Genomic DNA, 23,937 nt, shown 5'->3' with positions numbered 1-23,937 from the left:
TATGTACTGCAGCCTTTTCTGCATATAATGCTGTAAACCACAGGACCTTGTGACAAAATTACTCTGATCTACAAATTGTAGTAAACTGGATTTTCAGTAAACTGTTATGAAGGAGCCATGCCTAAGCTACATGTAACATTTTGATTTCTCAGTCTACTAAAACTTGAGGGGAAGGAAAGAGCATTCCAGTTTTATTTGAATCCCAGAAAGGAAAAGAGTGTATTTAAATTTCTGTTAATCATTTACACTACTTTGTTTTTTTTTTTTTAATGCATCTATTATATATTGAAGCTATTCTCTTAAACCCAGTAGTTTATCTAGCTCTGAAAACTAATTTTGGACTTTTGTGGTATGAATATAAGCTACAGTAGCTACTCCTAAGTGACAGCATTTGTAAACAGACTCTCAAATGAATGAGATTAAAATCTCAGACTGAAATAGAAATAAATTTATCATGTATACAATGCATAACAGGAACACTTAAAAACATATTTTTTCAATTCCTTACCTTTAAGTAAAAGATAAGGCAAAGATAATCCCAAAATAGCCCAAAACCAGGCCAGATGCTAGATAATAAAGCCACAAGTTGCCATCAAAGACAAGATCAGTTTCATGTCCTGCTGCCAGAAAGGGCTGGGAACATCAGAGTGGCCTGAGCTCTCCTCCAGAGGGAAGGTGAAGCTTGTGTCATTCTTACTGATGGGAGCCCATGGGAGGATACCAATACTCCTCACTGACACTCAGCATCTTCTGGCTATGATGGTCTTCATAGCCCAATTAAAAAAAAAAACACATTATTAAGTCTACATGTTATTTCCTCTGCATTGTGTTATCATGAGGAAGTCTGCTTAAGAATTGGGACAGATACATAGTTTTTTCAAGACATTTGGACATACTTTTCCATTTCCTTTTGTAGCATTAAAAAAGATTTTTCTTGTAGCTTCAACTATGCAGGTTTTGAAATGCTGCAATATCAATAGAAGTGAATCAAAGGAATAAAACCAAGTATTGTCCTCCTTTCTGCTCATCAGGGAAGATAATTGTTATCAAATTCTAAAACTAAAGAATATATTTGTTCATTTAAGTAAAATCTGCTGTTGCACAGAGGCTAAAGGTGGCCTTATACTGATGATCTTTGGAAAGAATTTCACTCTGCATGAATGAGACAAAGCTGTTGTCTTTTATCTTACTTGGACTCTGCTTGGACAAATTCGAGAGAATAAGAGTGTTTATGCTCTGTAGCTTTATATCCCAATGACTTATTAATCCATAAATCAACAAGAATGTGGAAGATCCTCTGGGTTTTTTTCCTTGCTCCCCTATTTTTAGAGTATAAGAAATAAAAGGTGTAGTAACTACTTGAGATTCTTTCACTACTGTCTGCTATTCAGGGGAAAAAAAGAGGTTAAAAAGTAACCTCCCACTTGTGGTGAGTGAAGCTATTTGTTCAGTGTTATTTTTATAGGCTACTTGTGAAACTAGAAGGCAGGCATGAAAGCTGAGAAGTTCATTCTACTCCTCATTGCCAGAAAAGCACAGAATAATACAATAGCATACTTCTGCATTCCTGCAGCTGCACAAGCTCTAAAAGCCACCACATAAGAGTGAAATGGTTTGGGAAAAGTTTCCTTTAAGTGTAACTTGGGTATCCTCATCATTAATATTATGTCTGTTTTCTATGAAAAGTTACCAGCTTCTCCAGTTGCAAAACTAGGAGGATTGCTGGAGACTTTGATGATATTTTATGATATGTAATTTGCATAACATTATTAAGGCATTTAAAAGTTTCACAATACAAGCCATACCATCAAGAAGCAAAGAATTACAGGAAACTTATTCAGTTGACCTCCAATGCATAAAATAAATTTCATGAAGAATCAGTATTTTTAAAAAAAAAATCATGCTAAGGGAAAGTAGATTCCAGACAAGCCTAAACAATTAATCTGCATCCTCACCACACCTTAGGGATTCCTGAAAATACAGTAATAAATTAAAGGGGAAAGATAATAAAAATAGTTTTGAATTGTTTTTCTCAATACTGACCTGCTGCCTCTCCAGGACAATGCAGAGAAGTTGTTTCCTCTTAAAGGCAGCATGCCAGAGGCTGAACACTGCCCAAGGAGCCTTTCAGCTTCCAAGATGAAATACATATCAAAGACACCTTAATTGACCACTACACTAGAGTGGTGTTCAATTTCCCCCTAAATCTGTGTCTTAGTTTTATGCTTTCCTAACTGCTTTCAATGTCATTATCAAGATTTAACCTTTACATTTTCTAGAATAAACTTTGAAATGCAAGAACTTTTGTGTTCAAAATGAGATCAGGTCAATCTGACAACATTAAGATGCTCTTCTTTCTTCTGACATAACAAATTTACTTTTGAAAGAGAGTATTTAAGATGGAAGATGCAAAATTGAGACCAGTGGAAGAATTTTGCATGGAGAAGGAGAAGCTGTGAAGGACCCAAGATGGGGAGCTATAGATAAGACAGAAAGCTCTAAAGTATACTTAAGCTCTTTCTATTATTTGTGCAAAGTCTAAATCTCTAAATTACTGATTTTTGTCTTGTTGGATTTATGCATTTGATCATATTTTTTGAGATGTTCCACTACTGTCAATTTATCTACACACAGTGGTTGCAGCATCTCCTGAAGATAACAGACACTGATTCCCCTTGTGAGATAAAAGCCTTCATCTATGGTATACCTCATGTATTTCTGCTAACTGCTGGTGTATGATACCTTTACTATCAAAAATAGAGAGAAAGTCTTTTTATATCATAGGAATATATGCTTATGAAGCCACAAAAAGTTTAGAGGGATTAAGGCCAATGCCATTTTGGAAGTTATTTGCTGTTCATTTTCAAAACTGGCAAAGACAGAGAAATGTGACAAATATGGAATGAAAATGCATGGAAGATAGGTAAATTTTATGCACAAAAGAAGTATTTAAGAGAGTACAGTGAGAAACAGATAAAAGCAAAGTGAGACCAAATATATATGCATGCATGGAAACACTGATTGAGAAATCTAACTGCAGTGATTTCCATCCTCTCATCACAACTGAGCTTGTACTAAATGAATAAACTGCTACTTGACATTTTCTAAATAAATATCATGGGAAGAGTACTTATTTTACTGTAATGAATCATTTCAGCCTCTCCAACAGAAAGTAGTTATGATGAACTATAATCTGTTCTGGGAAATATAGTTCTATAATGGAGATATATATGGACTGAAATATGGGAAGTTGTGTTCTCCAAAAAGTCTACTTTAAAGAGATTCTGATTCATCCATGCCCACTTCTACTTATATTTGATCATAGCTGTTGACATACTGTATCTGCCATGCTGAGAGCTATTTCTCTACTAGAGGTAAGAAAGCCATATGGTTCGTGGATGACTATGAATTTTTGCAAGGCAAACTGAACTAATATGTGTATTTTTTTCCTGTAGCTATTCAAACAAAACTATCCATTTAGCAAACAGAACATTTTCAATTCAATGGGATATTTTGGCCCATGTAATACATTTCTAAGAACTGAAAGTCTTCCTTAAATGCAATCAAAATAGATGGGCTAACACTGACTTTCTGCATTAGTGGTCCTCTCATTCACCATGCATGGTTAGATATAAACAAATTCACTGTACTGATTAAGTGAAGCAGCAAATAAGACTTGTCTTGTTCATGGAGTAGAACCAAAACAGCTGTTTTTGTTTGACTGATGCAGATTCAAAGGACCCCCAGTGGTACACCTCATAAAAAATCAGCAGGTTATTTGAGGGGTTATGTTCTTTTTATTACTAAAACTTCTCATAGGATCATTGTAGTTATGCAAGGAAATTGCTTTGACAATGTGTAATTACAAACAGGAAAAAAAAGTTCTTGCCAAAGCAGGTGTAAAATAACATTTCACCATCCTTGTTACGGCTCAAAAAAACCATGTCAATAATTACTCCGAAGTCCACAATTTAGCCAGGCAAAGCTCACAATCAAGCTCAAATTCAGTCATCCAGACTGCATCTACAAATATTTCCTATTAGAACATCTGCTGTCAAAAAACCCTGCCATAACTGTGACATGATAAGTGAACCAGGACAGGCAATGTCCAGGGGAACTTGCAGAGGGCACCCTCTGGGCAGAATACTGCTTGATGTTCAGACACAGTAGATACTGGACAGGCAAGCTTTCCTCAGGATCAGGTATGAATCCCTCTATTCAGGGATATGTTTCTTATATCACATGTACCAATTATTATTGAATTAAGAATATAGAATATAACTTTTAGTTTGCCACAATGGACCTTGAAATTTTTGTCTTGCTTTGGTAACTTTTTGTTTCAACAGCTTGGCATTGCCAACAGTATCACTATTAATATTTGTGGGATCCTGCCATACACAAATGTGAAATCCCAATCCCATTAAGTCATTGTGGTTATTACCATTGATTCAGCAAGTCTTGGATTTCACTGTGATTTTATGTGTTACACAGACAAAACACATTCTCCTCAACACCTCTGTCAAGAGCAGTCTATGTTTGCTGATTGTTAAATGCTTGCTTAAAGCACTTATGACTTCATTCTAAGTGTAATTTCAATTTGCACCAGGAATTTAAACTCATTTCAGAGGGACTGGAAATTCTAAAACGTTATTAGAGGTATGCCCTGTACCATTCTAGTGCAAACTAGATATATGACTAACTAAATGCAAATAGCACTTTACAGTACTAAAATGAAAAGCTAAAAAAAAATAAAATAAAATCAACAAATTTATTTGACAATCCTAGATTTTAGTTCATGTGTTACTGAACACTGGCATAATAAATGCATTCTTTAACTTGGGAATATTATGGCAGATCACACAGGGTCTGCCTCGAGCACTCAACATTAAATCTCCAATGTATAACATTGTAATTCATAAAACTATTAAACATTGTCCGAGTCCATTTTAACCGCATAACACACATTTTGAAAAGCATGCAAAATGATGGGGGGAAGAACCTCTGAAACATAAATTACATGATCAGCTTAGCACTGTAAAAATAGCTGCATACAGTAAAATTAAATGTAGTTTAATTTTACTTGCAGTTCTGAAATAAAGGGTTTTATGCAAACCATCTGGAAATTACTTGAAAGTATTGCTATATTGCTGAAAGCACAGAAGTATAAAACTTCAACTCTTCCTATTTTACCTGTTTTCCAGATAAAACATGAAGGTGGAAATGCAACAAATCTGAGATGTGAATGGCTGATGCCTCGAATACACGTGCATTATAAAATATTACCATTCATCCTCTGGTCTACCCCCAAGCTGCTTTTTCCAGTACCATCAGTATGCCCCCTTGACACATCCCACAGTAGAAAGCATTCAGTTACTAAGACTCCACATGAGACTTCTCCATCATCTGCACTCGGTCACATTGAGGTGACCATTGCTCCTCGCAGGATGCCCGCTCGCAGTCATCTACTACCTAAATGGCTGGAGGCATCCTGTGTTTCAAATTTTGTTAGTGCTCCGCTTGTGTTGCTACTGCGAAGCAGAGAGAAATAGTTATAAAACACTCCAGCGCTAAGAAGGGCACTTGCTTTCACAGTCGCGATCTTGGGCTCACACCACCTAAAGTGCCGGGAGCCCTTGGTCCCATTCTCAGGGCTTTAATCTGGAAGAGACTCAAGCATCACCTGCTCCCAAGGCACATTAAGCCTGTGTAAGAATGAGCCGTAACGAAGCAGAATTGGAAACAAGCAGTAGCTTGTCGCCGTAAATCAGAACCCTTTAAGTTTGAGGGAAGTTGAGGCTGGAGCACTTATAAATGGATTTATGGCTAAACGCCAAGCTGTACGGCACCGGCACCGCTGTTAGAACTGGGACACCAGCAGCGGCAGGAATTAGGTTACGAAGGCGACAGAAAGCGGGGCGGTAAAAGAAAGTCCCTTTTCTGCAGCTCCCGCCGGCTGGAAGGGTCTCCCCACTCCCGTGCCCCGGACCGATCCGTACCGGCCCCACAGCCGCAGGTCGGCTCGGGCCGGGGGGCCGCCCGCCCCGACGGTGGCGGACGCCGGGCGGTTCGCCGGCTCCGCTCCGGGAGGCGAGGCGGGCCGGGGCGCGCTGCGCTCTCATTATGACACTGGGTAATTATTTTATTTCTCCGGCAGACGGTGTTTCACAGGACCGCGGAGGCGCTCAGCCAACCCGCCCGCGAACGCCGCTCTCTGCGTGGCGACAGCCACCCGTGATCGCCCCTCGGGGACCGAGGGCAGCGCAGCAGATGCGCCGGGCACCCACCCCCGCGCTCCGGGTGCGCGCCCGCGGACCCTCCGGCCGCGCCGAGCCCTGCGCACCCGGGCGCGGCAGACGCGCAGAGCCGGCGCGGGGAACGTGCGGGACTCACCTGCCGCCCGCCCCTCCTCGGCTGCCGCCCCACCGCCCCTGGGGGCCGGGCCGTCCCTCCGGAGGGACGGAGCAGCGCGGCCCCTCCGACGTACCCGCACCCTCCCCGGCGGCCGGGAAGGGAAAGGGAGAGCGGAGCAGGCGGCAGTGCGCCGCCAGCCCCGGCTGCCCGGCCCCTCCTCGCGGGGCAGCCCCAGAATCACGCGCTGCCAAAATTTAAATCGCCCCAGCACTGCGGCTCCGAGCGCAGCATCCCCCTCCCCGCGGCTCCCTCCGACCAGACCGGCCACACGGGAGGGTGCCAGACCGCGGCCGCCCCGTTCAGGCATCGGGCACTCCGCCGCGCAGCCGTCCTGCCCGGGCTGTGCCGAGGCGAGACCCCCGCCACGGCGACACCGCGCCGGGACCAGCGCGACGCCGGGACGCGCCGGTGATGGGGATGACACCACAACCGACGGCGCGGCTGGCGCGCCCTCGCCCCGCTGCCCGGGCGCCCGTCCCCGACGGTGCGGTCCCCGCGCGGACCCGCGGCACCGGCACCCGCCCGTCCTCTCCCTTGCTTGTGCGGAGGCGGCCCGCGAGCAGCCCGGCGCACCTGCCGCCCCGACGGCGGCCCCTTCCCTTGCCTCCCCTCCCTCCCTACCTCCCTCCCTACCTTTTTCAGCGCTGACATTCTAGTGCATTATTAACGCGGCGGGTGCGGGCTGCGGCGGGTCGCGATTAAGGAGACGCCGGGAGCGGGAGCAGCGGCGCGCGCCCAGCGTCCCCCGGCGCCGCTCACCCGCCGGGGCCGCCGCGCGCCGCTCGCTCGCCCGCCCGCCGCGCGCCGCTCCCGCCGCTCCCCCCGCCCCTCGCGCCCCGCGCGCGCCCTCGCCCTCGCTCCCGCGCGCGCGGCACGGGCGCCCCCGCCGGCTCTGCACAGCCGCGCGCCCCCTGCCGGAGCCCGCGGGCATCGCGCCCGCTGAGGCGGGACGGGGCGGGGCCAACGCGCGGCGCGGGGACGCCCTGCCGCAGCCCCGCCAATGGCGGCGCCCGGCGCCGGGACCGACAGGCGCGGCGGCCAACGGGAAGGGGAGCGCCGCGGGGCCGCGGGGCTGTCTCGGAGGGGCTGTGGGGCCATGGCCGGGAGCAGGAAGAGCGGTGAGTCTGTGCCGTGAGGGGTGCTCGGTCCCGCCGTGCTGCCGCCGGGGCTGGTGATGGAGGGAGCCGGGGGGCGGCGGTGAGGGCCCCGGGCGCGGTTGCCCTCAGCCGAGGTGTGTTCCGGCCCGGGCGCACCGCGCTGCCGCCCCGGGACTCGCTGGTTCCGCTCCTCGGCGCCGTTCCCGCGGGGGAAGGCCGTGAGAAGCCGAGCGAGCCCGGCAGCGGGGGAGGCGGGCGGACAGAAGTGGCCTCCGCGGAGCCTGCCCGCCGCACAGGCGGGGCTCTGGGCGTGCGGGGCCGCGGGGACTCCGGCGCTGAGCCCTCCCGGCCTCTGTCCAGCCGCTCCGGCTCGGAGGGGCCGGGGCGGGTTCGGTTGCCGAGTATTCCTGCCCGGGGGTGGGGAGAGAGTAAATAAAATTTACTTCTTAATTATAGAGTATTTTAAGAAGACACCTTTTTTCCTCAGTATGCACATGCATGCGTGCTTACTTGTTAGTGACCCTCTATTTCGGCTTGAAGTGACTTAGCTCACTTCTGAAATAACTGTGGTACTGTGCTTGCAAAGAATAAGATAAAAGCCTTCTGTTATCCAAGCACAGCTTCAGTCTATTCTGTTTATCTGAATGTTTTATAAGACACGGCACAGGAAGAACGCAATAATCAAAATACAGGTGTTCCATAAGTAATATCTCGTTCTTAAGGAGTGTCGAGTAGAGCTGAGCTGAGCGAGAGCTGAATGCTTGCATCCTGTGCTTGGCTTTTGCGTTTTCACACAGTTCCAACATCCTGAAACTGGAATACTTCATGGGAGGATAACAATTTGAGAGTAAAACTGATCACTGGAGTTAATGTCTAAGCTGTTTGCTGACGGACTGCAAGTAGAGATCGTTTGAAGGAGGTTTAAATACACAGTAGTGTTCTCTGTGGTTTAGATGCAGATTCGCTGTGAGGAAGGGAGAAGGAGTCACTGTTTTACTTCTACGCTTTGGGGCTGTGAATTACAAATTGATGTTTTCTGGAAGAAAGTGAATTAGGAAGAGTGAGTTCATGCACTTGTGAATGAATGCATGGCTCTAGAGCTGAGAATGGGAGAACTGAATTCTAAAGCTCTCAGATTGTTTAAAACTGAAGGTCAGATAAAGAGCTGCTTGTTTTGGTAGCGTGTCAGAGAAAGCTAAAATGATCATGCTGAGTGTCTGACTTTACTATGTAGAGTTGGAAATCATTCATGTTTTATTCAGCCACTCTAAGGAGCCTTGACTTTAGATTGGGAGGAAAATACAGTGAGAAATACAAGGATGTCACATGCTCCCGTGGGAAGGAAATGAAAAAAACTGGAAGAGTTTAAAACCTCATCTGATCAGCCTCTGCAGCCCGTAGCATATATGAAAACTGTTGACTTTCTGTTGTGAAATGATATGTATTTTTGAAAGGACAAGTGTCCTATAAAAGAGCTGAGAAAGAAGGTTTAGCTGCTTCCCTTTAAGGTTAATTTTGCTGGCTTTTTGTAAGAGCATGTTGAAATGCTGAAGACAGATTTTTGTCTGCATTAAAATAGAACAAAGCTTTTTATTTTGTTGGGAACTGGGCCATAATACCATAAATGGGATGGTCAACAGTTTGTGGGTCATGTGTCTAATTGTCAGTGAAGAGAATCTAAATAGTGAAAAGCCAGTAGAGCAGGTAAGTGAAATGCACTTCACTCTGCCAGGAAAGGGTGAGACAAGAGTAGTTGAGAAAGTGCATTTTTTTCTTTTAGTTTTTTGTGGAGCTTTTTGTTTTTTACTTGCTCATATACCAGTGATTTGTGACAGGGCTAGAGATACTACTGCTGTCATTCTGTGTGTTATTGATCCTGTCTGGGACAGATGAACTCCTAATTTCTTGCTGTTAAACATTGACAATTGCATCCTGAAAGCTTTAGTCATCATTCTTGGAAGTTTGTGCCACCCCAAAATAACACTTTCATAAAGGGTTGTATAGAGAGTGATGTTCCAGCTGCTGAAGGGTAGAGTTCAGGTATTGATGCAGGTGTAGTGTACATTATTGATATAATTGCTAGTAAAAAGTGATAGAAAAGTTGTGCTGTACAAGGGATGATCTAGTGGGACAACAGGAGGCTTCCTATTGGAGAGATTAAACTGGAAAGCAAATGTGAACACTTGACAGACATCAGTGGCAAATGTTTTTAAATAGAGAATATTGCTTCAAGGAGTGCTGTTTTCATCTCTCAGGTGACTTGGGGGAGAATTATAATGGTCGTTGAAATGAGACTGTAATTCCTTAGTTTTGGGATTTTTTTTTTTTTGTTTTGCTGTTTTTTTTTTAAATGGCTATATCACATATTAAACATCTTCATTTTGCAGAAAAGCACACTATTTCTTCCCTTTTTCTAGTTTCAGAGAAGCATTGATTTTTAGAGATCTTGAGGTTATTCAAATCCTTTTCTTATTTTTGGTTTTCAAACTCGACATAATTTTTGGCAAATACTTTGATGTTTTACTGGGAAAAAAAGATAGACTCCCTTTTTTTTATAGTGGGTATGTTTTCTTTCATCATATATTTTCCATATATATAAGGGAAATATTAATGGTAAATGGAGTTTGATGCCTGACATTATTTTTTCCTTCTTTGAGAAATATCTTGCTCCCCCCAAATGTGACCAAAGATTTATTACAGCATATCAAGATGTAAATTCTACTTGGATTGTAGTTGACTAAATTACAAATAGCTGGTTTTTTTGTGATTAAATGTAGAAGCTACACTAGACTAAATGTACTTGACTCTGCCACTGAAACCTTTTATGGAAGGGGGGAAGAAAAGTTTTTGTTGCTGACCTTGTTGTTATGCCTGGATGAGAAATGCAATCAAGGAGAAAGGCCAAAAAGGTAGTGAAAGAAGCAGAAATGATACACCCAATGGCCTTCATTTAGAAAGTCTGCAAGGGGAGCACGTGCTCACAGGGAGCAGAGCCTGACATGATGTGGTCTTTAGGGTTCTGTGTTTTGTGTGGGTGGCTGGTTGGGGTTTTGGGGTTTTTTTGGGGGATGGATTATGTTGGTGTGGGGTTGGTTTGTTCTTAGGAAGTTCAAGCAATTCTTAGGTACTTTGCATTGAGATGGGATGGTCCACACAGGAAGGTGGGACTGTTTAAATATGCTAGGGAGTAATAATGTTTAGGAGCAGGTGTATGAACCTGTGTTAGTAAGTAAAAGTGGTGGAGGTGGTGGTGTGTGCCATTAAGGTGTGTCTGTTTTAGTTATTTTGCCTTTTTAAACATTCAGTGTGCAATGCCTTCCACTCAACACTAGGTTTGCTCTTGTTATAACACAGATGTCTGGAATCTGTCACCTCGGAGCAAAGCTGCTCACATACTCACCTGCCACTGGGATGAGGGAAAGAATCAGAAAAATGAGAAAACTCACTTGGTTGAGACAAAGACAGTTTAATAGGCAAACCAAAATCCACACAAGCAAAACAAAAGAAGGAATTCATTCACTACTTCCCATGGGCTGGCAGGAGTTTAGCCTTCCCCAGAAAAGCAGCGCTCCTTTTTACCTGTAATGGTGATTTGGGAGGACAGCATCATCACTCTGAGCATTCCCCCCTCCTTCTTTCCCCCAGCTTTATATCTGAGCATGTCAACATAGGGTTTGGCATATCCCTTGAGTCAGCTGCTCCAGGTGTGTTCCCTCTCAGTTCCTGGTGTGCTTCCAGCCTTCTTCACAGGTAACAGAAAGAACCTTAAGACTGCTCAGCAATAACGAAATCATCCTTGTATTATCAGCCCTGTTTTCAGCACAAATCCAAAACACAGCCCCCTACCAGCTACTGTGGAGAAAATTAACTCCATCCCAGCCAAAGCCAGCACACATTGTCATGGCAATATGTGGTTTCTTATGCTTTCAGTTGTTTTTAGTTCAAAAGGTTGAAAACTGTTCTCAAGAAGTTTGGATTTTTGTGGGTTGGCTAATGACTTAAAGTAAAACTCCATATATTTCTAGAAAGAAAAGAAAAATTCAGCTGCACTGGAACTTCCAGAACTTTTTTGTGATGGGATATTTGGTGCAATATTGATTTCTGTTATATGTATATTAGATATGCCTGCAGAAGTTGCTTGATTTTGTTATAATCAAATGTTGAAATCACTGCAAAGGGTGATATATTTACTCTTTGAAGAAAGCTATGTAGAAATTCAATTAATTTATGTTTGGTTCATATAATATGACCTTACAAAGATTTCTTTCGAATAGTACTTAATGCACAAATCTGTTTACTTTTTTTTGTGTTCAGTGATACTACACCTGCCAATTTCATGGTTTGATTTTTAAATACTGGTATATTGACCTTCATTTTAGCTTGCTTCTTCTTAGGTGAAACTGCCTGTTTAAAATTTGCAAATTTTTTTCTCTTCACTAATCTGAAGTCAGAATGAGTTGTGGGTTTTTTGTGTTTTGCTTTTTGATTTTTACTGTTTTCAGCTATTTTGATGTCTTTTTTCCATATTGCTACTATCATTTACCAAAACATTTAACTTAAGCCAATGTGTGGCATAGTTCAATCTTCACTTCTAGCCATATGCTCTTTGCATCCAGATTTAGGGTGAAGTAAGATTTAAACTTTCTGAAACTTTACACCTGTGTTGGCCTCAGATTGGTCTCTGAGCAGTGATGTTATAAGTGCAGAGCCTTCCCCCTTCCCTCTCCCAAATCTGTCCAGAAAAGAGAGGAAAACAGTCTCATAGAGACTCATAGGAGTCCAGTTCCTGTCCTTGCACAGCACCATCTCCAAGAATCCCACCATGTGCCCAAGAGCATTGTCCAAATGCTTCTTGAGCTCTGTCAGGCTTAGTGCTGTGACCACTTCCCTGGGAAACCTGTTCCAGTGCCCAAACACCCTCTGGGTGAAGAACATTTCCCTGATATCCAACCTAAACCTCCCCTGAGCTTTAGAGCCATTCCCTTGGGTCCCGTCAGTGGTGACCACAGGGCAGAGATCAGGGTCTGCCCCTCCTCTTCCCCTCACAGTCAGTTGTAGCTGCAGTGAGGTTTCCCCTCAGTCTCCTCCAGGCTGAACAGACCAAGTGCCCTCAGCCCCTCCTCACGCAGCTTCCCCTCAAGGCCCATCACCATCTTTGTAGGTCTCTTTTGGGTGCTCTCTGACTGCTTTGGATATTTCTTACATTGTAACACTCAAAACAGCACACAGGATTTGAGATGGGGCTGCAGCAGCACAGAGTGGGACAATCTCTTCCCTTGCCCAGCTATGCCTGATGCTCTCTAGAACACAGTGGGCCCTCCTGGCTGCCAGGGCACTGCTGACAGTCTTGTGCAGCTGTAGTTTACAGTTGGCTCAACTCAGTGGCCAGAATTATCATTATTAATAATAATAATAATAGACACCAAAATTGAGCTTTGGTAAGGGGGTATGAGATATCTTTAGATGTTTTCAGTGAAGTGTGTTTGATTGTGCCAAGTAAGAAAAAGATGATGGTGCAGTATGAGAAACATATTTCTTAGTTTTGTAGAAGATGGATAGTATGCACAAATTGAAACCATGGTGAAGATGCTCTGTTTTCCCAGGAGTGCAGTAGCAATACACATTTTGCAGGGTATCACTACAAGGCAGATGAGGTTCTTAGGAACAGCAAAACTGTTCCTAAAATCCTGGTGTTCTCATTGTGAACTTCATATCATCTTGGTCATGTCAAGTTTAATAGATGTCTAGGATCTTGTGGCTGCAATTAAGGTAGCTTCTTATCATCTTTGTCATGTCAGGTTTATTTGATGTCTAGGAGCTTGTGGCTGCAATTAAGGTGGCCTACTGACAGATCTCTAAAACCTTTGTTGAGACAGGATAGCACGATCTATTAGTCAGATTCTTGTTGAACTACACGCTCATGTAGAATTTGCTGACAGATCTAACACCAGTCTTACTGATTTGAAACTGCAATGTGACAGGGCCTGTGCTTGGTCTAGCTGAATAAGTTTCTTTTAAGCTAAGAAGAGAAAATAAATGTTGGCTTTTTCTAGCAATAAGTTACTGGTTTGTATCTGCAATTGCTATGAACTGCGTTGGTCTGGAGGCTCACAGGTCAATCTCTCTTTGTAATAACTGCTTAATTTAGGTGAATACATAGATAGATATGGGGTGTTTAACCACTATATTCTTTTCCTCTCCTACCTTTCAATCTTCCTGATATGTGCCATATACTTAACTTTTGAACAGCTGCAGCTTATTTATCTCACAGGCAGGAGAATTCTATATTACCGAGTTTTAGATAACAAAGTGAGTTTCCATGTGCTATAAAAAGTAATGCTAAATAAAAAGATAAATGGAGACATATTTTATCAACTACTACTTTAGAGCACAAAAATGGATTTTTTTTCCCACTGTGGTTTTCGAACCTGTAATAAAGAATATGACAGGTGTAAAATTTGGGCAATTAGCATCTGATTTTTTTAGCTCATGGGATGTTGAAGACTAATAGATGCTGTTTCAGTGAGAAATACGTTAGTGGTCTTGAGACAAAGGTTGATGTTGTGGAGTTACTATTACACACTAGATATAAAATGATAGTATCTGTTTCTTATGCAGCTCCCTGTAACCTTTTGGTTAACAACCATACTGAGATGCAGCTGATAGCTAGTAGTTCAAGCACAGAATTATTGGACCTTGGATACAACTAAATCCTTCCATTGTTTCATTCCCAAATAGCACGTGTGGGTGCATTTCACCATTAAATATGTAATAATAGCTTTAGGTGTTAAAACCATCTGTTACGGTTTTAATTTGTTATGTGGTTTTGATCTGTTATGTGTAATGTAAATGAGACCAATTGTATACTTGTAAAGAGGACCATTCCCACCTTGTGTAGACATCCTGTGAAGAACTGTACAAATTTTTCCCTTTAATATGTCACTAAAGTTTTTTGAGTCTTGTAAAACTAAAAGATTGTCTAAGGAGCTAGTGAAGTTTAAAATAATCAGCTTGTGATACCAGCATTTCACCATGGTGTTTCTACTCAGTCTCAACTTTGGAGTTCAAAAGGCAAAGCCAGGAAAACCTCACAACAACCAAGCAATGTCATAGCTTATGGGAGAAATGGGATGAACAACATTTGTTCAAAAAAAGAGCTCTCTTGACAAAGGCAGGTAGTTAAAGGTTATGTGTGTGAGGCTGAGACTGCTTTCCAGGCCAAAAGAGACTTCAGAATCAAGGTTTCTAACCTGTAGGGAAATCTCCAGTGGGAAACATTTTCCTATATAATGTAGGATTCTTTAACCTAGTAAGGAGAGGAAGAAAAAGTGCTGAAAACAGTCAAGTTTTTAAAATCTAAATAGCAAACGTGGTCTGTGTGTATGGGTCTTATGCCAAAGGTGATAAGGCACTAGAAAAAACCCTGATATGAATTATGGAGTTCCTCTAGAGTCTTTTGAAGTATATTAAAAGTATTGAGGTGCAAGTTTTTGGGTCTCAGTGTAGGTAGGTGTGTAAAAGTACTTCTCCCAGTCATTCAGCCACGATGGAGTAGTACATTTTCTGGTGTTAAGATGCAAGTGAATTCTATCTTGAAATATGAAGCTGAAAAATTACTTGGTGTCTTCCTCAAGAAAGCATGTCATAAAATAGCAGTGCTGTTTGGAAGAAAGGACTATATATTTGTAGATAGATGTATTTTATGTGAAGTGTAGAGACTGAAGTTGTAGTTGATGATCTGCAGAATGGCCTCCTCTTTGACTAAACACAAGATCTTGTAAACTGTTAGCTTCTATGTTTGTCTAGAAGTGCCTCTTGAAAGAGACAGTCAGCTTCAGCCTGAATTTTCTGCTGCAAATCTTGCAGTCCTTGATTTTTTATCCTTTTTTTATCCTTTAGCTGCTGTTGTAAGAGCCTGTTACCATAGCTTCGCCTGCAGGATGAGGACTGCTTGCAGACTGGGAACACAAAGCAAAATACTGTACCCATTCCTGTGTATGTAAAACTGTACTTTGATCACAGCTAGGATTCCACATATTCCACTATTTTTTTCCCCAGTTGGAAAGATGAATTCTGTTATTCCCATGATACCACTACAGTGCTTTGCTTTGGTGTGCGTGCACTGTCCATGGTGAAATGGAAATATGTCACTCTTGGCAAAACTGACCTTGCTGATAGAAACAGAAAATGTGATTTTCTTGCTTTCTCCTGAGCTGAAAAAGAGCATCGCATCTTAGATGTTAGATACACCTTTAGATGATCTGAACTGTCAAGCTACACAGAATGTAATTGCGTGTCACTGCATTGTTCTTTTTCCCATATCCCTGCATGGCTCTAATTTTTTTGGTAAAAATGAGTGGGGGTGGGGAAATGATACCCTCTTCAGCTGCCATGGAATGTTTTGTAGTGGTTAATTACTCTCTTTCTTCCTTAGCTATTCATTTCCCTCAGGACTAGAATATGATGTGCACACACACAAGCTCTCTTGACTTAATTCAAGCCTTTGGTCTCTGCCATTTCTAGCAATGGTTTGGGGTCTTTGAGCTTTCAGCTGATTCCTTTTTGTTTTGTGTGGGCTGTTTTGGCTGTGGGGCTTGATGACTGGAGGTTTTGTTTTTTCCAAGGTCAGTGTGTGTGGGTGTGTGTGTCTTTTGCTTGTATTGGGAAGTTAAGGTCAAGGTTAATAAATTTAGTTATCCTTGGAGGTTCTGTGTATTGATTTCTGTTTAACAGGGGCCTGTACTCAGTGCACAGTCATCTCTACCAAGTACATCTTGGGCACTCAGAGCTCATTGGCAGAACTGGTGTCTTGTGGACATTGAGGTCTCTGGAGCAGTGTTTAATCTGCAGGCAAAACAGGGTACCTTGCATGCCATCAGGCATCATAACTTCAGACTAAATTTTGCCCTGGTGGCTGAAATACAAACTGAATGCCTTTGTCTTTGTGAGGCTTGCAGAGCCATGACCCAAGAATCGCTGTGTTAAGCCAAATAAACACAGAGGAAAGACCTTTGTTCATCAGTTTGGCCAGCTGAGCAACTCTTTCAGAAAGGATCCAGAAGAATCAAACTATGAAACTATCCTGTATGGTTAAAGGAAAAGTAAACTTTGTGGGGCATCATTTAAAGGAATGAATGATTCCTGGCCTGAAGGTATAATCAGTCTTCTACCTGCTAGCTGGTAGGGATAGCAGTCTAGCTAACATTTTCTGTCTGTAGCAGTCTTCTAAAATGCTTGTCCTGATAAACACAGTCATCTCTTTTTCCAGAGTAACTCTTATCCAGGTGGTTTCCTTGAAGATATCTGATCAAGAGTGTCCAGGTATCATTAGGGAAGAGGAGATGATCCATGCAATGGGATTGTTATATCCTGCTAGGCAAGGCCCTCCACAATTTGCTTTTGTTTATCCTGTTCTGAACTTTTGGATTAGACTGGGTGATGTGTGGAGGTCCCTTCCAGCCTTAACAGTTCTGTGATTTTTATGATCATGTTATAAAGTAACTGTCCTGTTGTGCCCTTCATAGGAGATGTGGTACTTGCATGATAAAAGTGACTTCAAGGATTTAAATCCATTTGAATATTGGAGAGCAATTCTTCACTAACAGAGAGGAACTGAAGATTTAATGAAGCCTTGTCCATATGTTCTGCATGAGGATTTTCATTCTGTCTGCTCTTTCCGTCCTTTTCCATTCTGCTGTACTATCTTTCCTTCTGCTGTAGCAGAAATAGCATATTAGCACATCTTGCACATGGGATGGTTTTAGAAGAAGTTCCTGATTCTTCCATTTTTGGAAAGCTTCTGTTTGTAGGAGAGACAAAGAGACCAAGTAGGGCAACTTGCAAGCTTCACAGAGTTCAGTGCTCCCAATGCCATTTTACTTTGTTCTTGCTGCCCAACTTCCACTGAAGTAGGCAGGAGGCAACCAAATGAGAAATGTGGTGGGGGTACTTACAGTATGGATGGCAAGTAGCCAAAAGTATGTGGCAAGCATTCTCCACAGAAATGTTTTTGAGGAAGCTCTTGCTGCACAGGAACGTTTCTGATGTTGTTCCGAACTTAATGTGTTTAGTTCTTCAGCGTGCTTTTGTTGCAGTCTAGTCCTAACTGAGTTTTGAGTCATGGTAAGTCCTGTTGCCAACCCCAGAATATTCATAAATCTGCAGTGCTATTTCAGTGTGTTTGTGGATAGTCTGGTTCTGTGTGTAATATTAATTCAGTCAAGGTGTCAATTTAATACATAGCTGTCAAAAATGCATTTATTTGAAGGAGACTCCTTATTCTTCTTGAAAAATTAGTAGTAGAAAGGTCATGGATGTTGACAATTTGTATCAGTAGCCAGCATGTCTTCTGCATTGTATTTCTTGGAGTTACACTTTGCTTTCTTTATGTGATGTCAAACTGTAGACACCTGGTGCTTTTTCAGTTTTCTGATGTATTTGTACTTCACTCTTCCAGACATGAGTTGTCAAGAATTAGCCATGGAACTTGTTTGGTACCTACTGCAGCTTGTTCTCATGTCTAAAAATACTGGCTCCTTTTTGTCACTGAGGAGTCCCTGGAAAGTCAAGTGTTGCCCAATCAGAATCAAAAGACTACACGAACCTGTACAGTTCCTCCATCAGTTATGTTGACAGGAAAACATTGTTAAGAAATAACCATATGGTTATTAAGTTGACTATGCCATGGCTATGATGAGAGTAAGCTTACTCCATTTTGAAACTCTACTAGGTAAGATACATTTCTGGAAGTAGATATTTTTTGCTTGAATTTCCTTTATTGCTAATATTCTGTTAAGGGGTAGTTATTTTAAGGGTCTGAGCAGTTCTTACCAAATGGACTGATCTCTGATGCTGAACAGTACCAGAGACACCAGGTTAAGGAGAGGTTTTCAATAGGCAAGAACTGCTCCTTAGTATCAGGCAAGACCATTCTCCTGTGATTGAGCCAATGCTTGTGGATATCACACAATACCTTTTTTTTCAAGTAATTGCAGCAATAAAACCCTCTGGAAAGAGCTTCCTTTGTCATCTGAAAAATGTTTTGGTAGCTCAGTTCTGAGACTGTTAATTGCAAAGCAGAGTGCTGCTTTGGAGTATGTAAAGCTGCTGAGGATAGCAGAATGGGTATTCCTCAGAGCCTAATTTCTTTGTTCACTTATACTGAGGACCACTTTGTTCAGGTTTTGGGCTGCAGGCAGATTTTTATTTTCTTTTTTATTCAGACTAGAATATACTTAGGATTCCAAACAGTTCAAAATAAGTCAGTTCTTTCAGCACTTTCTGGCGATCCTAGGCATACTAACCAAATCTGCAGACAATACAGAACTGGGAGGAGCTGTTGACTCCCTCTAGGGCAGGGAGGCCAGGCAGAGAGACCTCAACAGATCCGAGGGGCGAGCAATCACCAACCACAGGAAGTTCAGCAAGTGCTGGATTCTGCACCTGGCATGGGGCAGCCCTGGCTGTACAGACAGGCTGGGGAGAGAGATTCTAGAAAGCAGTGCCATGGAAAGGGACCTGGGGGTCCTGGTCAGTGACAAGCTGAACATGAGCCAGCAGTGCCCTGGCAGCCAGGAGGGTCAGCCCTGTCCTGGGGGGCATCAGGGACAGCATCACCAGCCAGGCAAGGGAGGGGATTGTCCTGCTCTGAGCTGGGGCAGCCTCACCTTGAGTGCTGGGGGCAGTTTTGGACACCACAATGTAAGAAAGATACTAACCTATAGACAGCAATCAAAAGAGACCTACAAAGTTGGTGAAGGACCTTGAGGGGAAGCCATGGAAGCCATACGAGGAGCAGCTGAGGGTTCTTGGTCTGTTCAGCCTGGCGAACTCTGAAGGGGAACTTCATTGCAGTTACAGCTTCCTTGTGAGGGGAAGACGAGGGGCAGACCCTGATCTCTGTGGTGCCCAGTGACAGGACTCAAGGGAATGGCCTGAAGTTGTGTCAGGGGAGGTTTAGGTTGGATATCAGGAAAAGGTTCTTCACGCAGAGGGTGTTTGGGCACTGGAGCAGGCTTCCCAGGGAAGCAGTCACAGCACCAAGTCTGACAGAGCTCAAGAATTGTTTAGACAAAGCTCTTGGGCACATGATGTGACACTTGGGGATGGTGCTGTTCAGGGACAGGAGTTGGACTCAGTGGTCCTTGTGGGTCCCTTTCCACTCACCTGATTCTGTGATTGTTCATTGACCTGAGGTAGGTGAACTGCTGGGATTCATTGCTTCCCGCTGTCTTCAGAAGGCTTGAAATACATCAGGTTTCAAGTAAGGACCTTGTAACATCTGTGTGTCAACACTTGTCGCTTCTATTTTGTTATGGTTATTGGAAATTGCTAGTTATCTTAAGAGATGACCTGTGTCAGTGCTGAGATGCTCTGACACAGATGTGAAAACTTTGCAGGCAGTAAAGAGCTCCCTCTCTCCACACCTTACTGCTTCCTCCAGTGTCTGCTGAAAACTCCAGCCAAGTGGATGTTGCTTTGGTGAATCTGTCACTGTTCCTGATCTAGATACTTCTTTCTTAGCGAAAGAGATTTTTATCAAAGAATAACCTCCTCAGTATTTATACCCTCCAAGGCAGACATTCTATCAGCTTGCTTTCTCAATAAAGGTATTAAAGATGGGGAGAGCTTCCCATGGGAGTTAGAAGGAATGAATGTATCACAGCACGTCTCGTCTTGCTTTCTGAAGTAATGCTATTGTGTGTATGAATAGAGTCCCTCAATTTTAAAAATGGAAAGGAAAAGGTGATGTAATTTGGGGGGAGAGATGACTACGGAAATCACATTTCAAGGTGGAGAGCATAAAATACAGCGTAGTTATGAGGAGGCTGCTCTTCTCAGCAGATTTGGAGATGTATTTGCATATTTAGATTTATCAGTATGTCGATGATCATTTGCTTTGGAAGAACAGTTCCCTCAGTACAAGTGCTTGAATGTTAATGTGTGTACTGGTTGTGGATGTGCTAGAGTTAATTTTCTTCATAACAGCTCCTGTGGTGATGTGTTTTCTGTATTTGTGGTGAAAATAATGTTGATGACTCAGGGATCTTTTTGTTGTTGTTAAGCAGTGCTTACATGGAGTCGAGGTCTTTTCTGCTCCTCACCCCACCCCACCAGCGAGGAGGCTGGGAGTGCACAAGGAATTGGGAGGGGACACAGCTGGGACAACTCACCCCAGCTGACCCAAGGGGTGTCCCCCACCATATGGTGCCATACTCAGCATACAGAGCTGGGAGGAAGTGGGGCACGTTTGTCTTCCCAAGTCAGCATTGTATGTGATGGAGCCCTGCTTTTCTGGGGATCGCTGAACACTGCCTGCCCATGGGAAGTGATGAATGGATTCCATGCTTTGCTTGTGTGCATGACTTTTGCTTTACCTGTTAAACTGTCTTTACATCAACCCATGAATGGTCTCAATCCTATCTTTCTGGTTCTTTCCCCCATTCCATGTGGGGGAAAGTGAACCAGCAGCTGGGTTGCCTACTGGCATTAAACCATGACATTTAGTAATGGCTGTACTGTAGTTTATTAAAATGCTGTAGTGTTAGCAGCAGCACTTGGGGAAAGGATTCAGGATAAACCTCTTGGATAACTTGCTTAAGAGTCAGAGATCTGCAAAAGGCAGTTAACTTTGTCTCATTACGCTGGATATTTCCATCTACTTTCTTTAGCAGAGGAGGCTAATTGTGGATTTTTGTCTTTCTGGCTGTAGACTAACCCGGCAAGGGAACCTTACGAAAATGCACAGTCCCTTGTTCATGTCTGTCTATCTGGAAACTGTAATCATAGCCCATAGCAAAGCATTCTCTCATGTGATTAAGCATTTACATGAGAAAGCATAGTTGCCAAGGTACACTGGAGGTCCAGTTTGTCTATCAAGGACTGGTGGTTCAAGGATGAAGAGTTTTTTTTAAGTTGTGAAGTAATTTATTGAAAAGTTATGTGACTATAAAGTGTTTTTCTGCTAAGCATCAGTGGGATGCATTCTTCTTACGACAATTTAAGTTCTTTTCTCTTGGCAGAATTATTTTATTATGAATTTGCAGCAGGTTGCTTGTGTAGTGTCCACAGAATGTATATTAAATCTGAGGTGGCAGTTTAGATAACATTTTTCTCCAGATGTCTTTTTTCCCACCCCCACATACTGCCATATCCCCTTGACCACATAGAATTCATGAAACTAGAGATGTTGCTTTGCAACAGATAAAAACCTATAGTAATACTTTATACTTTAGTATGTCTTTTTAAGTTATTGAAGTGTACATGTATATATACAAAGGTAATGGTTTTGTTAATGAGTAGATTATTTGCATATATTTCTTTAATCAAATGATACTTGCATTTGACTAACTCTTAGCAGATTGTCAGTGTCGTCAGAAATGGGCCCATAAGAAGAAGAGGCGTATAAGAATACTGATTATTCTGTAGAAATAACTGGTTACCATGTGTTTCTGCTGCTGTCTACTTCTGGTGTTTCTGTGTGATTAAATCGTTGTAGCTTACTGATTTTAATGAGTAATTCAATTGCAGTGCTTCTGTGCCAGAAGAGACCTGCATTTTGAGCAGCCTTATGACACTTGCATGGAAAGATTCTTGTTTTAAAAATTAATGTGTGTTTAGTTTGTGAATGTACTGTTAATTTACTGCCAAAATGTAGTCAAATAGAAGACTTCAAATGTAACCTTGCTAATGAACTCTGGTGTTTTAAAACTGTTTTTCTAATTCAAGTTTTGGACTTAAATATATTTATTTTCAGTTTCACCTGTGAGAGGTAGAGACTACTCAAAACAGACTTCCATGGAACATGAGGGAAACTGTCTTATATCAGTTAGTTGCTGGGATTTCTGAAGTCTTAAAATATTTTTAAAACACTGCATTTCTTTGTATTAAAAAAAGTTTTCTTACCCTGCAGTGTTCTTGGCAAAATTACTGAAACGGCTCTATGGTGAAACTTCATCATCTTCTCTTGTTCAGACTTCAAGTAGAGAAAAGGAGGTGGTTCTTGAAAATCCTCGCTCAAAATCTAAAGAAAAGAATTTGGATAATGTCCAGATTTCATCAGCAGATGCTAGCACATCAACTAATACACCCTGCGAATCATTTCAAGGTGAGACTGTGTTGTCATTTTTCTGATAATATGCTTTTCAATATAGCTGCTTTATTTCAGAACTGTATAGTATGTTTTTTTTTTCATCTACTGCTACCAGCAGATGAATTTGAGTACTAGGGCTAGTGGTACTTAATACCTGGAACACTTGAGGTCCTGTGAAAGTCAAGAAATATTCTTGGTGTATATGCTTGGATGCAGCATTTAGCAAAAGCAAATATGAAAGTTCAGTGTAAGCTGTAACTGTCTTTAATATAATGTCTCTTAAATAGTGATAAAATTACTTCTACCGGTATAGCTCTGCTCAGCTGTTAGAGATGCACATGGAGATAGGTGGGAATAAATGATCCTGCTCTCATGCTGCAACAGAAACCCCATGGGGAATGCAGATCCATTGGAAGGCAAATATTAATTCAGAGACCATATTAGTCCCTTGGAAAAGAGCATTATGTTGTGTGTGTTTATACAATGAACATGGCACGTGAATATTTGAACAGATAAGTAAAAGTCCTTGTTTTTTTTCAAATAAGTTGTAGAATGTGAATGGCATGCCAAAAGATGGAGCTGGAAAATGAGGTAGCTGTGGTATTACTTGTGGGTAAAAGGCTCTGCACAAGTATAGAATGAAAGTGAACTGCTTTGTATTCACCTAAAACCAGATTTTGCCATAACTATAAGGCTGTTAAACTGTCTTGAAATAGAAGGGTATGTTTCACAAGAGCATAAAAAACTTCCTCTGGGGGAGATGGCAGCTATCCTTACTTGCTCACAGGGAAGAACTGGTTGTAGATGTGGTCTGGGGCAGGAGAGTAATGTCCAGAAAGAAGTGAGCAGAATGATGAGTAGGGTTAGAACTGTGTGCTACATAATAACAGATGTTTGTCTTGTTCAGGGATCGGCTTGGTAGGATTGAGGAGAGGATTAGTCTGAATTGCAAAGGAGCTCTGAATAGCTGTTTCAAGAATAACCTCTCAAAGCACAAGAATGGCTTATTTTGACATGCAGAAAATGAAGCAAGTGTGGCAGGAGGCCTGACAGAGCTCGGATGTGTCTGGGAGAGCAGCAAAGGGAAGGTGAAGGAAGGCTAGCTGGGACAAGGTAGGCACAGGAGCTGTGTCATCACTGTGGAAGCAGTGCCACAGTGCCTGGCAGAGAAGCAGAAGGTCTGTTCACAGTAACCAGGTTCAACCAACAGTCCATTGACACCAAGCAAGTTAATAGTGACAAGGCAGGTCTGAGGTCAAGCCAGTATGTCAACTCTATGTGTCAGTGTGTGCATCACTTGGTCTGAAATACCCTTCTGGTCAGTTTGGGTCACCCGTC

General features: G+C 42.6%; 2 protein-coding genes across 9 annotated transcripts in view; one reads left to right on the top strand and one right to left on the bottom strand.

Moving 5' to 3' along the window:
* DLGAP2 (DLG associated protein 2) overlaps positions 1–7,214 on the bottom strand; it is a 456,578-nt gene extending 449,364 nt beyond the window's left edge. For 4 of the 8 annotated variants that reach the window (XM_071441861.1, XM_071441871.1, XM_071441889.1 and 1 more), the window contains exon 1: positions 7,045–7,214. In XM_071441861.1, the coding sequence (XP_071297962.1) occupies positions 7,045–7,062 (18 nt within the window). In that variant the 5' untranslated portion in view covers positions 7,063–7,214. The remainder of the gene's footprint in view (positions 1–7,044) is intronic. The other 4 variants (XM_071441907.1, XM_071441916.1, XM_071442036.1 and 1 more) reach the window with 3 other exon arrangements.
* A 161-nt stretch (positions 7,215–7,375) lies between these two features.
* ERICH1 (glutamate rich 1) overlaps positions 7,376–23,937 on the top strand; it is a 66,442-nt gene continuing 49,880 nt past the window's right edge. Inside the window, exons 1-2 of the mRNA XM_071442051.1 lie at positions 7,376–7,529; positions 22,420–22,614. Of these exons, the coding sequence (XP_071298152.1) occupies positions 7,412–7,529; positions 22,420–22,614 (313 nt within the window). The 5' untranslated portion in view covers positions 7,376–7,411. The remainder of the gene's footprint in view (positions 7,530–22,419; positions 22,615–23,937) is intronic.

Source organism: Agelaius tricolor, unplaced genomic scaffold, assembly GCF_023055355.1.
Source record: "Agelaius tricolor isolate 1412-34295 unplaced genomic scaffold, bAgeTri1.0.p SCAF_1, whole genome shotgun sequence".
Classification (NCBI taxonomy): domain Eukaryota; kingdom Metazoa; phylum Chordata; class Aves; order Passeriformes; family Icteridae; genus Agelaius; species Agelaius tricolor.
This window is presented reverse-complemented; position numbering and strand designations above follow the sequence as displayed.